The sequence below is a fragment of the Equus asinus genome, chromosome 22, assembly GCF_041296235.1.
Source record: "Equus asinus isolate D_3611 breed Donkey chromosome 22, EquAss-T2T_v2, whole genome shotgun sequence".
Taxonomy (NCBI): Eukaryota; Metazoa; Chordata; class Mammalia; order Perissodactyla; family Equidae; genus Equus; species Equus asinus.
Genome location: NC_091811.1, coordinates 43,531,676 through 43,545,427, shown reverse-complemented (window position 1 = coordinate 43,545,427; position 13,752 = coordinate 43,531,676). Strand labels below are relative to the sequence as shown.

Genomic DNA, 13,752 nt, shown 5'->3' with positions numbered 1-13,752 from the left:
CATTTACAACCATAATACTGTCAGCACTGATGATCTTTCTATTGAATCAGATCTTCTTTGTAACATTCTCCGCTTAGTGCTTCTCCATGAGTCCTGCACAGGGCCCACAATGCTGGTGAGAGAGTGATGTTAGCCCTACTCCCCTGAGCAGGAATGTGCCCCTAACTGCAACACAGAAGATTACAGGCCCTGCAAGACAATAGAACTTCAAACTCTATTCTGCTCAATTCTTATCAAAAGCTTAGTTGCAAGATATAACATTTATAAAAGACAGCCTAAAAACATGCAGTTCTTCCCTTCCTCACTCACGGTAAAGTCTCTCCCACCGAACCTGATCACCAGAGAGCTGGGTACCATGCTGTTCCGGCTCTTGACAGTGTCTCTTTCACTGAAACACACTTTGTTTGTACTTTATATCATCTTGTCCAGGAAAACCCATGGGAGGATTTTCTCTCGTCTCCCATGAGACCAATTGCTTCTCCTGATAAATGGGTTTGCTTGTATCTTAAGTAACTTTGTAACCAATGAGGTTTACCTCTTTTCTTTGCCTGACAGGAAGCAAAGAGCCAAATTTTTGGTCCATCCATTTGAAAGTATACAGGACCTGAAGTAAGTAGTAAATTTAACCTAGCTTCATATTATTTTCCCTCACCCATTTCCACATCCATTTGTTCTCTAACATATTATAAATATCTATAAGCCGTTTAAAGTTCTTTTGGAATGAGACAAGGAATTAAACAGTATAGGGTGATCTATCCCATTCCTGGAGCTGACAGTGGTAAACTGACATAGACACAGGGCCCACATAATTCATTCTTATCCTAAACCCCTTGCACTATTGGCTGTCACAATGACGCAAAAGGTGCTTTTGAAAAATGGCAGCAAATTGAACTGCAATGGTGATAACTAGCTGTGTGCCCTCAGGCAGGTTGCTCATTTCATCTCTCTGATCCATTTCCTCATCAAGCCAGCAAGGGACTAAAGGTTCCAACCAACTCTAAAATTAACATGATAATCTCTGTTATCAACCTCAGTGCCAAGTGATCAAATACATATTAGGCTTTTTCCTAAGGGACAGTTTGTAAACCTCCTGGTTCTTTATATAGAGCCTTTAGCAATTTCTAAAATTTCTGGCGATGACTCAACATAATAAATCCAAATTTAACCTATGCTTGGCTTCACAGTTTTATTTTTTTCTTTCTTAACACCTACACATCCGGTCTGCAAAGTGAACCTTATGCCTTGTTAATAAGCAATGGAAGAAAGTCTACTACAAATGCATAATTTAAAACACATGAATGAAATTCATTCCATGAAAACAAGCAATATTTTTTAATTAACCCTGTTACTTCTCCTTGACTGACAGCTCCCACTTCTTAATAAATAGTACAATTTTAGAGACCTTCTTATTATAATAATATTCTACTTTTCCCTTTATAAACCCTTTTTTCTTAGATAAATATCAAAATAAAAAATTCGACGTTTTTAAATACCTCTCTCAAACAGCACATGTAAAGCTTTGCATCCAAGTTTCTGCACTTCGTCACTGGCTGAAAATGTGCGCATGGCATCGAAAATTAACAAGAAAATATCGCTTTCTTCATCCAATATTAGCAAAGTGATTTTACCTATTTTGAAGAGAACAATATGCCCTTAGTAAATACCGGCTTTAACACTCAATGTGTTCATTTTTACATGAGGACTATGAATGGTTTGTGGACTTTTCTTTCTGACGAACCACTTAATTGCCCCGGGTGCTATATTCATAAAGCTCTACAGTCTTTCTAAATGAGATAAATTCCCAATATACTTAACTATAACTCTATGATTCCCAATTAATAACTGTAGCCTAGACCTCTTGCCTTACACTCCTGAAATCTATTTCTATCTGCCTCTTAGACAACCCTATCTGAATATTCCATACGGCACCCCAAACCTAGCCTACTCCTGTTCCCTAAATTCATCAATGATACTACCATCCAATAGTTACCCTAGAGAGAAACTATGCAATGAGTTATCTTCCTTCTTCCATGCCCCCTCTTCTTTTCATTCTCTCCCCCAACCAACAAATCAATTCATTACCAAGTCCTTCAAGTCTATCTCCTATATATCTTGAAAACTCCTTTTGAACTAAGCCCCTCCATTCCTATTGCGTTCAGGACCTCATCAGCTCCCACCTGGAATGCAAACACAATAGATTAATTGCTCTGCTTGGCCTAAATCTCAACCTAACTAGTTTGTCCCCTGTGTTACGTTTCTAAAACACAAATTTGATCCTGTAAATCCCTTGCTAAAACTTCCCAGGCCTTCCCATACTTCTCCATCGGACAATCTAGACCCTTCACAGACTGACTACATGTATCTCACCAGCCCCATGTCCCTCCATGCATTGCCTCAACTCCAGACATGCTAAACTTGCTCATCACTAAACATTTTCTTTAATATCCCTTTGCACTTGCACTAGCTGCATGGAATGCCCTCGCCCTTTCCCACACCAAACCTACTCCTCCCATCATTCAAGAAATCACACAAACAGCACTTATTCTGTCAACAAAAATAGTTGTACTGGAACAGGAGTGTTAGCAGCAGCGCTGAACACTTGTAGAGCGCATAACGTGTCAGACACAGGTTGAAGCACTTCACTGTAACACACGTAAACCCATGAGGGTGGGCAATCCCCATTTTAGAGGTAAGAAAACTGAGACAAGAAAGGTTAAGTGACCCAAGTGACCATGCCCAAGGTCCACAACTAACAAGACCTGGATTAACATTTAGGCAGTTCATGCCCACGTTCTTAACGCCTACAGATGAGTTCAGCTGGTCTCTCCTCTGGGTTCCTGTGGGCTTTTCTTTATATCTCTGTTATAGTACTTTTCTCATTATGTTGAAATTATTTCTTTAAGTGCTTTTTATGTCTTTGCCTGTGCTGTCCAATTCGGTAGCCACTAATCACATGTGGCTGTTTAAATTAATTAAAATTAAATAAAATCAAAATTCCATTTTTTATATTTCAATTGTTCAACAGCCACTTATGGCTACTAGCCATGATATTGAACAGTGCAGATACACAACATTTTCTTCACCACAAAAAGTTATATTAGACAGTGGAGCTGGACTGTGAACTTCAACATTGCAGGAATTTTGCCTCATCTGTCTTAGAGTTCTCCAGCAGCCAGCACAATAATAAGTGCCTAATAACTATTAAGTCAATTAACTAATAAGCCAAACAATAAAAATGATTCCTAAATTCACCTCTAATAAGTATCTGAAAGGAACTTCAAAACACATTAAAAACTTTCCTAACAGCTCAAAATTCTGAATGTTATGTGGAAGGAATTAAATTAAGTAGTCTTTTCAAAACACATGTCAGATTCCCTGAGGGCCTGTGGCTGACTTCAGTATATTCCAGTGTTGGGAGATTTTTCAAATTCATAAACCCTCAGGTTCCTGTCCATTGCCAAATGGAGAATGGATCCCCCTTCTCCAAAAAATGTTCCCAAGGATGAGTTTAAAATAAGTCATGGTTAAGACTAGTGAGTACATCCATCACATATTTTAATAAAGGCTGCGGTGAAGTGGTACCTTCTGGCCTTTCCTATCCCTCTTCCTTCATACTCTGATCTTCACCCTCTTTCTTCCTTTCTTTCTCCTCCTGGGTCTTCATTGCTTAGCAGGGCCAATGAGGGCATTTAAAATCTTCCCACCCACATGTCCAGCCCCTCGCATGCTCCCAGGCCTCTGTAACTCTGCACACCCTGTTCTCTTGACCTAAAACACCCTCCACTACTTTGAGCCAAACTCCTCCCTGTCCTTCATGATTAGCGCCCCTGTCAGCAGCCTTTCTTCTCAGAACCTCATATCAGAGCAAGTGTCCATCACAGGCAGTGATCACAACTACCGCCCCATATCAAGGTTCTTTGTTTTCAGGTCCATCCTCCTCCAGGCAGAAGTTTTCTCAGAGAAAGAACCTGACACATGGACTCAATACCCACCTCCAAGGATGTTTTGAGGATTATGTTTTTAAAAGCAGGTGAAGTATTTTACATGTGAAGCCTGGCATCTAGCAAGCACTCAAGAAGTAATGCTATATATTTTTTAAATATTATTATTACATCATACCCTAGGACATATATTATAGAAAACATTAGAAATATAACAAAGATACAATAATGACAAAAACAGGTATGGTCTACAAGCCAATGGGAATGTAAGATGTGGGACTGGATCCTGGGAACAAGGCTAGAGATAGAAATTAGATTTGACAGTAGTATATAAGACGATGTTTAAGGCCAAGATATTGGAGGGAATATTTGAGAGGAAAAAGTGTAGAGAAAAGAGACAAAGAGAGAAAATGGAAACAAAGAACTTTGGAAATCATCAATATTTAGGTTATATTATGTTACTATACTTTAAAGAGACATTAAAACACATTTGGCAAATGGTTTAAACTATTTTCTTAATTTTGAGTCAACATTAAACATACATGTGTGTATATATTACCTGAAGTTAGGAGTAGCTCTAAGGCCTTCAGTCCAACTGTTGACAGGTTTACACTGGCATTATGAACTGTGAGCATTTTAAGAATCAGTCTGTAATTAAAAACAGAAATTGAGACAAGAGTGAAATATCATACCTACACGTTTGCTTTTTAAGATATTTTTTCCTCACCTATATTTTTTCTCTTTTTTTTATACAGATTGGCACCTGAGATAACAACGGTTGCCAATCTTCCTTTTTTTTTGTTCCTTCTTCTTCTCCCCAAAGCCCCCAGGACGTAGTTGTATACTGTAGTTGTGAGTGCCTCTGGTTGTGCTATGTGGGAAGCTGCCTCAGCATGGCCTGATGAGTGGTGCCATGTCCCCACCAGGATCCGAACCAATGAAACCCTGGGTCGCCAAAGCGGAGCACGCAAACTTAATCACTCAGCCACGGGGCCGGCCCCACCTCACCTATATTTTTATTCATCTCACTGTATTTCATTCCCAGTATTGAAGCTCATGTATTTTTTCCTTCCTATAAACCAGACCCAGGCTTATGACAATTAACAGGGAATCATTATGAGTCTCAATGGAAAAGTTACAACATTTTCCTCTAAATGTTCAAATTCAATTATTAACTATTTTCACCCAACTCTACATCCAAAATATCATGCAATATATGCATCAAGAGATCAAGCCCATTTTTATATATGATATAAACTTCCAAATTATACATTAAGCATGTTGATATACTAAAATATAGAGATGTAATGAAGATCTTACTTTGTATATACAAATTAAGAATCCAAAGGGCTGGCCTCGTGGCTGAGTGGTTAAGTTGGTGTGCTCCACTTCAGCGGCCTAGGGTTTGTGGCTCGGATCCTGGGTGCAGAGCTACATACCACTTATCAAGCCATGCTGTGCTGGAAGCCCACATAGAAGAACTAGTATGATTTACAACTAGGATATACAACTATATACTGGGGCTTTGAGGAGGAAAAAATAAAGAGGAAGATTGGCAACATATTTTAGCTCAGGGCCAATCTTCCTCACCAAAAAAAATTAAAAAAAATCCATTTGACTATTTAAATTATTGATTTTTACTATTTTTGAAAGAGAAAATGATAAAATTTTATAATAGAAAGTGAACCTAGTATATCAATAATATCCAATTAGCTCAAATTCATTAAATTTGAGCCCGAGTTATCAATTGTAAAATATACAATCTTTAGTCTATTCCTACTCGGTATTATTCGGCTTCCCATTGTTGGGAAAAGACAGAGCCTGGTGGCATCCATAGTTCTTCTAGGTCCAAGAAACGTATCACGTGGTCTCCAGCTGTGAGGAGAGGAATTGAGAGACCCTTCCTTCGACTCCATCAATTCTCCTTCTACCCACACTGCTCCTACCTCTTCCTACACCATTCCTGACTTCATCACCACACAAGAGATTTCTTCTTTAGTACTGTTAGCCTCTGGGAGGAAAAAAGTCCCTGAATATGGGCAGATGTGTTTTACAGCAAAGTTTTGCTGGGAACAATCTAATATGCTCCACTGTAGAGAGCACTGTGTTTATCTTGTTCACGTTACTTCTGGCCTAAAGTAGAGGCGTAATGAATATTTGATGAATGGAGGGTGAATGAATGAATGAGTAAATGAGACTCCCTGTAGAAATGTTTATGTAATTTAATTTTGAACAGTTGGTTTGTACTAAAATATGACTAGATGAGTTTTCCAACACTCTCTAAGGTTATAGATTGCTAATCTTTCAGGATCTTGGAAATTCTCAACCAAACCAAGGGACACATAACATTACAATTACTAATTACAGGTATATTTTGCATAATTCCTCATTAAATGCTGTATACTTTAGAACTGACTCAGAATTTCAGAGATTAGTTTGGAGATGAGAATATACATTAACTGTAAACATGTTCTTTTCAAAACACACTATTAGATGCTGGAAACTGAAGAATAGCAACAAACATTTATGGAAGATAGAAAAATGTACAAGCACAGATATGCTCACCTATAAACAAAGCTCTTATTTGTCTAAATTTGCAACTATAGTTGATACTGACAAAGAATACCGATAGGTAAAATTTAGTTTTGCATAAATTACATTTTTCACAAGCAATATGCCGTTGGAAGAATTATGATTCATTTTTCTGTAGTAAAGAAAAGTCAGGTACAAAGAACACCTAAAGTTAATGATAAAAGATACTTTTCAAACATCAAGAAACAAAGTTATCCAAAAACGATTTTCCTGGAAACACAGTTTTTTCTTCAGAAAATTTTTTCCTAACTAATTATGGCTAAAGAAGTGGTCTCATCTTTAGTCATTATGCTGCAAATTGCAGTAAAATAGCTCTCAAGACTTGGCTGCAGATGTGCTGAAAGGTAATTTCCTCTTTTTTCTTCATTTTGAAAGCTATGGTTTAAGCTCATTAAATATATACACATAAATATACATAAAAGTCTTTTTTGCTTTTTCTTTTTCTTCTTTCTTTTTTTTTTTTTTGCTGAGGGAGATTAGCCCTGAGCAAACATCTGTTGCCAATCTTCCACTTTTTTTGCTTGAGGAAGATTAGCCCTGAGCTAATATCTGTTGCCAATCTTCCACTTTTTTTGCTTGAGGAAAATTAGCCCTGAGCTAACATCTGTGCCAGTCTTCTCCTGTTTTATATGTGGGTTGCTGCCATAGCATGGCTGATGAGTAGTGTAGGTCCATGCTCAGGATCTGAACCTGTGAACTCGGGCCATGGAAGCAGAATGTACCCAACTTAACCACTAGGCCATGGGGTTGGCCCTAAAGGTACTTTTTAAAGACAGTAAAGCATAAACTTCTAAATAACTATTTATAGAAATTTTTAGTTCCTTTTTTTTTTTAAGAACTGGTGATTTGTATCAGTTCTACTATTAAAAAGTAAAAACCTCTTCTTGGTTTGAATTCATAAGTAGTCATCAAAAATCTACAACTTGGGGCTGACCCAGCGGCGTAGCAGTTAAGTTTGTTTGCTCCACTTTGGCAGGCTGGGGGTCACAGTTTCATATCCCAGGCACAGACCTACACCCCACTTATCAAGCCACGCTGCAGCAGGTGTCCCACATATAAAATGGAGGAAGATGGGCACAGATGCTAGCTCAGGGCTAATCTTCCTCAAAAAAAGAAAAATCTACAACTTAACCAATTACGTACCTGTGTAATTATATTATTAAAGTAATAATAACACCTGACATTTACCTCAGATGTTATTTTCTAATTCAATTAGATAATATACTTCTGAGTTGAAACTATCTATAAATGTCAATCATTGATTCACATAAAAATATCTGTATTTTAAAGGATTTTACCAGATTGGCTTGGATTGCAAATACAATGAATAAAAGGAAAGGTTGTCATACGTATAAAGATTTAGTGGTTTGTTTTTAGACATCTGTCATACTTACTGGTGAACCCCAAGGACTTCCCAATCATGTCCCATATCCTGGGGTCCCATTAAGCTTTGCATTGTATCTGGACAGATTTCTATTAATTTGCATAAAAGTGACCAACCCACCTGAAAGCAAGAAAGATAAATATCCACGTTTTTAAACATGCTAATGGAACATACTCAGTCAAACATGAATCTCTTCATTCTTAGGAGAACAGGTGACTAAATTATTTTTAAATAATTATTTTAAAACACAAAGTACTCTAAAAGGCTTACTGAGAAAAGAAGCTATATACTTAGAATACCTCTTTCTCCAAAAATCATACCAGAAAGGCATACAAAAATATTATAACACTTCTGAATGATGAAGGAAATAGACATGCCTATTGCCTAAAAGAAATAAAATAAAACACAAAAGATAGTTCTAGAGGACATACCAAGATTACGAAGCGCAAGAAAGTCTATACTCAGGCTTTCCATACATTTTAAGTCACACCTACCTGACAGGATTTCTTCTAAATATTTAGGATTTTAATTATACGATAAAAATGAATTGGGTTGGAACGAAGGATTAGGGGAAGCTGGAGATTTTGATGGCAATGTGTAAGTTATCAGGAAAGGCTGCTCCCCAGGTAATGGAGCTAGAATAACTGGCAAAAGAAATAGCACTGTCTGATGACAATGTAATATCTGCTACAGGGAAAAGTGAAAGGCACTGTAAGATAGAGAGGAGGTAGAATTTCTCAATGGGCCCCTCTAGATTTCTTTAGAACATCTAACTATGAGCTAATGAGGTCCAGACATCATGAATGCCCATAGGCTCTTTCATATTTCTAAATAAAATATGATCTTACTGATGCATTTTAAATATATCTTCATTCAGTCCAACTTGAATAAGTTGCTCTTTACTTCAGAAAAAAATGATTTTTAATACAATTTTTTTAAAGAACACATTTTAATTCCAAACTGGAGATTAAATTTAACTACTCTTACTGTTAAATATTCTTCTCTTGATTTAAGGAATCTTCAATTCTATTATCTTACAAAACTATACTTGATGCGGTCAGACAAAAAAAAACCAAAGAAAATAGAAAACACATACATATGTAGCATATAAAGATAAATGAAAACCTAAGGATGATGTGTGATAAATATCAATAAAATATGAAACCTAAAAGTGTGACTCACTGTGAGCTAGAATTCCTCAGAGAAGAATATAATATAGAAAAGGTAAGACTTGAGCGAGATTTCAAAAGAATTATAAATTTGGTCATCCAAAATAGGGAAATGGAACCTTTTGAAACTGATGGGCAGTGAGCAGAGTAAAGCGCTAAATGGGAGGAGACTGCTGCAGGGGAGGGGACCATTTCTAAATGGACCAGACACATGAGTGGAGTGGAGCGATGCAGAGAGTTGAATGAGAAGGTGAGAAATTTCTATGCATCCAATAAGGAATAAAGGCACAACTTTCTTACTTGTTTACAGGAGTAAACAATGGGTATTTCACAAGAAAATATAATTACACCAGATCGCTTTACAATATTATTTCTGGATCTTTTCTGGAATAAGCATGAATTGCTTTATTCTGTCATTACTTCCTTTTACATAATTTCAAATTGCTTGAAAAGGCAGCAATTTCTGACAGCTATTTTTACCTATACTTAAGTAGGACATCCTCCTCCACATAAGCTGAACAGACATTGACAATCCAGCTGTCATAGAAACCGGCTAAATTTTGTGCTTTCATAAAATACATAGAGATTTTTTTTCCCCCAAGTATATAAGAAAATAAGGTTCAGAACAGCTTCTGGTGAGAAATGAAACATAAATCACATAGGATGCTAAACTTATCTCAGTTCTTGCATGGCTGACCCGAGGAGAAAACTTGTTTTGTTTTGGTTGGTTAAGCAACAGTATCAGTAATCGCTTTGCAAAAAGATTGAGGCAACTGAGCTTCTACGATTAAACAGAATCACCAGCAGCCAAGCCGAGGTAAGAACTGATCCATTAGTCTATTCAATTGAAAGCTTATCTTTCCAAGAGAGACGGTTCCCATCCTGCACAGTTATAATACAATTAAATTGGTAGTTTCACTTTATTATAATTATTCTGTAAACTCAAGCATCTAATTAATGCACAATTGGAAAGGGTCTAAGGGCTAAAGAAAATTTTAGTCACTTTCATTTATTTTGCTTCCTTACTTCTAAGGTTGACTGTGTGGACACAGAGAAGTAATGTAAAATTGAGGAGCACAGAGAAATGAGAAGATGACTGGCAGGAAGGAAAAGCAGGAGAGGTGGCCTAACTGCCAATGCTCTAAAGACTGTTATTTATTAAGGAGCATTAATAAAATAAGAAAAGACTTTGAAAATAAAAATCAGAGTCTCGAATATCATGTTAAATGAATTCTGGAAACAAACCTTAACATTCACTTTTGAAGGGTAATTTATCTTAACTCTTTAAATTCATCATTAAAAGCTTATTTTTTGAGCAAGATTAGCCCTGAGCTAATATCCTCCACCAATCCTCCTCTTTTTGCTGAGGAAGATTGGCCCTGAGCTAACACGTGTGCCCATCTTCCTCTAGTTTATATGTGGGACGCCGCCTGAGCATGGCTTGATAAGTGGTGCGTAGGTCAGCACCCAGGATCCAAACCGGCGAACCCCGGGCCACGAAAGTGAGTGTGCACCTCAACCCTTATGCTACCGGGCCGGCCTCAATCATTAAAAGTTTTTAATTCAGCACTTCCAGCTAATTCAACATATAAAGCAATAAAGAATATCTATACTAACTACACCAGTATGAATTGGTGTATAATATGGTGAATAATATAAAGAAATTTGAAGGATAAAAACTCACTTTCTTTTAAGTGGAGTATTATAAAATCAGTAGAGAGATCCCTTTCTTCATCCCTTTAGTAAGACCACTGATAATTAAAATTGATAATGTCATTGTGTCTACCATGGCCACAGTATTTGTACCAAATCATCACGCTTTTTACTTGCAATGAAAAGCTTGTGAATTCAGCAGCTAGAGGATTGTATGACGGCAAGAGATTTCGAAGATGTGAGAAGACTTGAGTCCTGGCTCTGCCCCTAGCTCTGTGATCCTAAATGAGCTACTTACTCCGAGGGAAAAACAGCCAGTGAGATATCCAGGGGGGCAGTGAGATCCCAGTGAGAATCAAGTGATGTAATCTACATCATGCTCTTGGCAGACTAATACATATAGGGTGCTGAAACTAACAATTCAATTCCGTTAAATTACCAATTCAGAAGACAATTCCTTATTTTCTTGCATACTTTGTCTCTGGTACTAACTGGGCAAGGATACTGAGTGACACTCATAAGTACTCCAAACATGCCCAGGCCTGGGCAGTTTCTAAAATAAAGAAGAATTAGGAGGTGGTTCTATTCCAAGCTCCTCTGAGTTCTCAAGTCTAGCACGGAGTGCAGGGAATGGAGGCTGCCAGACCAGGCACTTTTGAACACCAAAGCACAGGCAAGTAAGAGGGTATTATGTGGGTGGAGAAGAGCAAGCACAATGGGCCAGTGCGAAAAAGTGACTCATGTTCCATGGGCAAATTCAGACATTGGGTGCTAAAAAGAGCAGTGTCTTTATCATGACTTCATCTTCTCACAGTGTATGCTAACAGTTGGTTACAGAGATAAAAAGATAAAGACAGATAGACACAGATTTAGGGATCCAGATAATTTTCACATCTGTCTACATTCTCAAGCACATATTAAGAAACATTGACTTTCTGACTGCATCCTGATAGAGTTTAAAGTTCAACTCTCTTTCCCTCCAGGACTTAACATGCAAATGACAAAAAACGATTTCAGTTCTTTAAATCTCAAAATCTACAAAGGAAGTTCACACGATAGGCAGTGATCTTGTTTTGACTCTAAATCATCCTTAATTATCATCAATTATCAATCATTAATTATCATCAATTAGGGCTCCCTTTTTAATACATCTAAGATATTTAGCAAATTTCTGGGTTTCCTATGGGACAGACTCTGTTTTGCTTTGACATTCATTTTATATGAAAACAGTTGAAAAGTATAAATTTAAACTAATAGAGGAATCATAAAATATCACTTTCTTTAGATAAAACAAGGCATACTACAACTAAAGAAGTCGAGACATCTGTCTTCAAATTAAAAAAAAAGGAAAGCCCTGAAACCTGAGAGTTTGCCAATTACTTAATTTTATTAATTTTATTATTGTTAATTAGTCTCCTTTCCCAAATTATTCACAATGGTGTCACCTCTAGGACATGCTGTGTATCGGGAAGATTCTTAGCTAATTTGATCTAAACAGTGACGAACTCATATAGCCAATAACAGAAAACTCAACCCATTATTATTCCTCTGCCGCCACCATCCATGTTTTGTCAGTCAATCGTATAAAGTTACTTCTTACAGACAATCAGCGAGCACGTATTGGGCCCTCATACGCCGTTAACATTTGATAACGATTTGACAACGCTTCCATCTTAAAATCAGTCACCGGTTTGTCAAGCCAAATCTCAGAAACAGTCCAGAAGTCTGGGGATACAACATTGACGGGAAAACATCTATTTCCAAAGTGAACGGGGAATGGGAGAAGTAAAACAACGCCTTTACCTGCTGTACACTAGCGACTCTCATGTACGAGTCCAAGACGATCAACAGAGGCACGTGGACATTTTTGCCTTGAAATAACTTGGAGGCTGGAAAAGAAAGGGGGTGAGGGAAAAGAAGCAAAGTCACGATTCACGGCCCTCCTTTTGAGTCTGAAAAAGGCGGGGGGGGGAGAAAGCAAAAGAAGTGAGCGCAAGACCTTCCTAGAATTCTCAGCTCCTTTCTGCCCTAAGAAGTAGAGAGTTTGTGGCTTCAAGAGACCAGGTTTGCGCAGCTCCAAAGCGCTGGGGAGAAAGTTTGCAAGAGAGGCGGGGGGAGGGGGTAAAGGAACAGTCTCCTTGCAAATGATTACCGTGGTCGGCGTACGTAAACACCAGCATATCCTCCAGAATTTGGACCAGCGTCTCTATCTGTTTTCCTTCCTGGACATTCTTCAGCCTGACTATCAACTTCTTCAGAGTTTCCTCGTCCTCCTCCTCGCACCCCTGACAGCTGCCACTGGCCATGATGGACCCTGCTCCAAACCGGCCGCCCCGCCCGCGCCAAGGCCGGCTGCTCGGGGCAGGGGCAGGGGCAGGGGCAGGGGCGCGGGCCGCCGCTCCCGGGGCGAGCCCAGCTCACTGCCCGCAGCCCGCGCTCGCCGCCGGCCGCATCGGCACCCACGCCCGCCTGTTTAGAGGAAGGCGGCGGCTCCCCGCCCCGCGCTGCCCTGCCTCTCCCCAAGCCTCCTCCTCCTGTGTCCCTCCTCCCCCACTCAGGCCCCAAAAAGGAGCTCAGGGGCCTGCGAGAGGCTCGGCCGAGGGAAGGAAGGCGTGCAGAACCGTAGTGGGCGGCCGGGCCGCAGAGAGGGCTGGGCCGGGCCGGGGTGACCGTGACCGTGACCGTGACCGTGGACCCCGCGCGGGCCGAGACGGGGCCCCTGGCGGGCGCCGCCTGCCGGGACCGGATCCCACTCGCCGCGGCGGCGCAGCCGGGAGTCGCGCAGGAAGAAACTGACTCAGCGGACGCCGCCGAGCGCCCAGGCCCCGAGCCCCGCCGCGGCGGGAGGAGGCGGCCCGCCACCCGCCTCGACCGCCAGCCCCGGCTCCTGCGGCCCCGCGGAAGGCCTGGGAACTGGGAAGGAGAAAAATGAAAGCCGCCGCCTATCTCCACATCTAAGAAAAGAAATCAGGGCGTTGGGAAGAGAGGACGCCGCCCAGTTGGCGCCTTTTAG

The 13,752-nt window shown here is 39.7% G+C and overlaps 1 protein-coding gene across 3 annotated transcripts in view; it reads right to left on the bottom strand.

The window, feature by feature from the left end:
- The window catches only part of LRRK2 (leucine rich repeat kinase 2), a 134,030-nt gene extending 120,780 nt beyond the window's left edge, over positions 1-13,250 (bottom strand). For 2 of the 3 annotated variants that reach the window (XM_070493944.1, XM_014827725.3), the window contains exons 1-5: positions 12,892-13,250; positions 12,543-12,628; positions 7,928-8,037; positions 4,501-4,589; positions 1,494-1,628 (exon numbers count right to left, since the gene is read on the bottom strand). In XM_070493944.1, the coding sequence (XP_070350045.1) occupies positions 1,494-1,628; positions 4,501-4,589; positions 7,928-8,037; positions 12,543-12,628; positions 12,892-13,045 (574 nt within the window). In that variant the 5' untranslated portion in view covers positions 13,046-13,250. The remainder of the gene's footprint in view (positions 1-1,493; positions 1,629-4,500; positions 4,590-7,927; positions 8,038-12,542; positions 12,629-12,891) is intronic. The other variant, XM_070493945.1, reaches the window with a different exon arrangement.
- Positions 13,251-13,752: the final 502 nt, after the last annotated feature.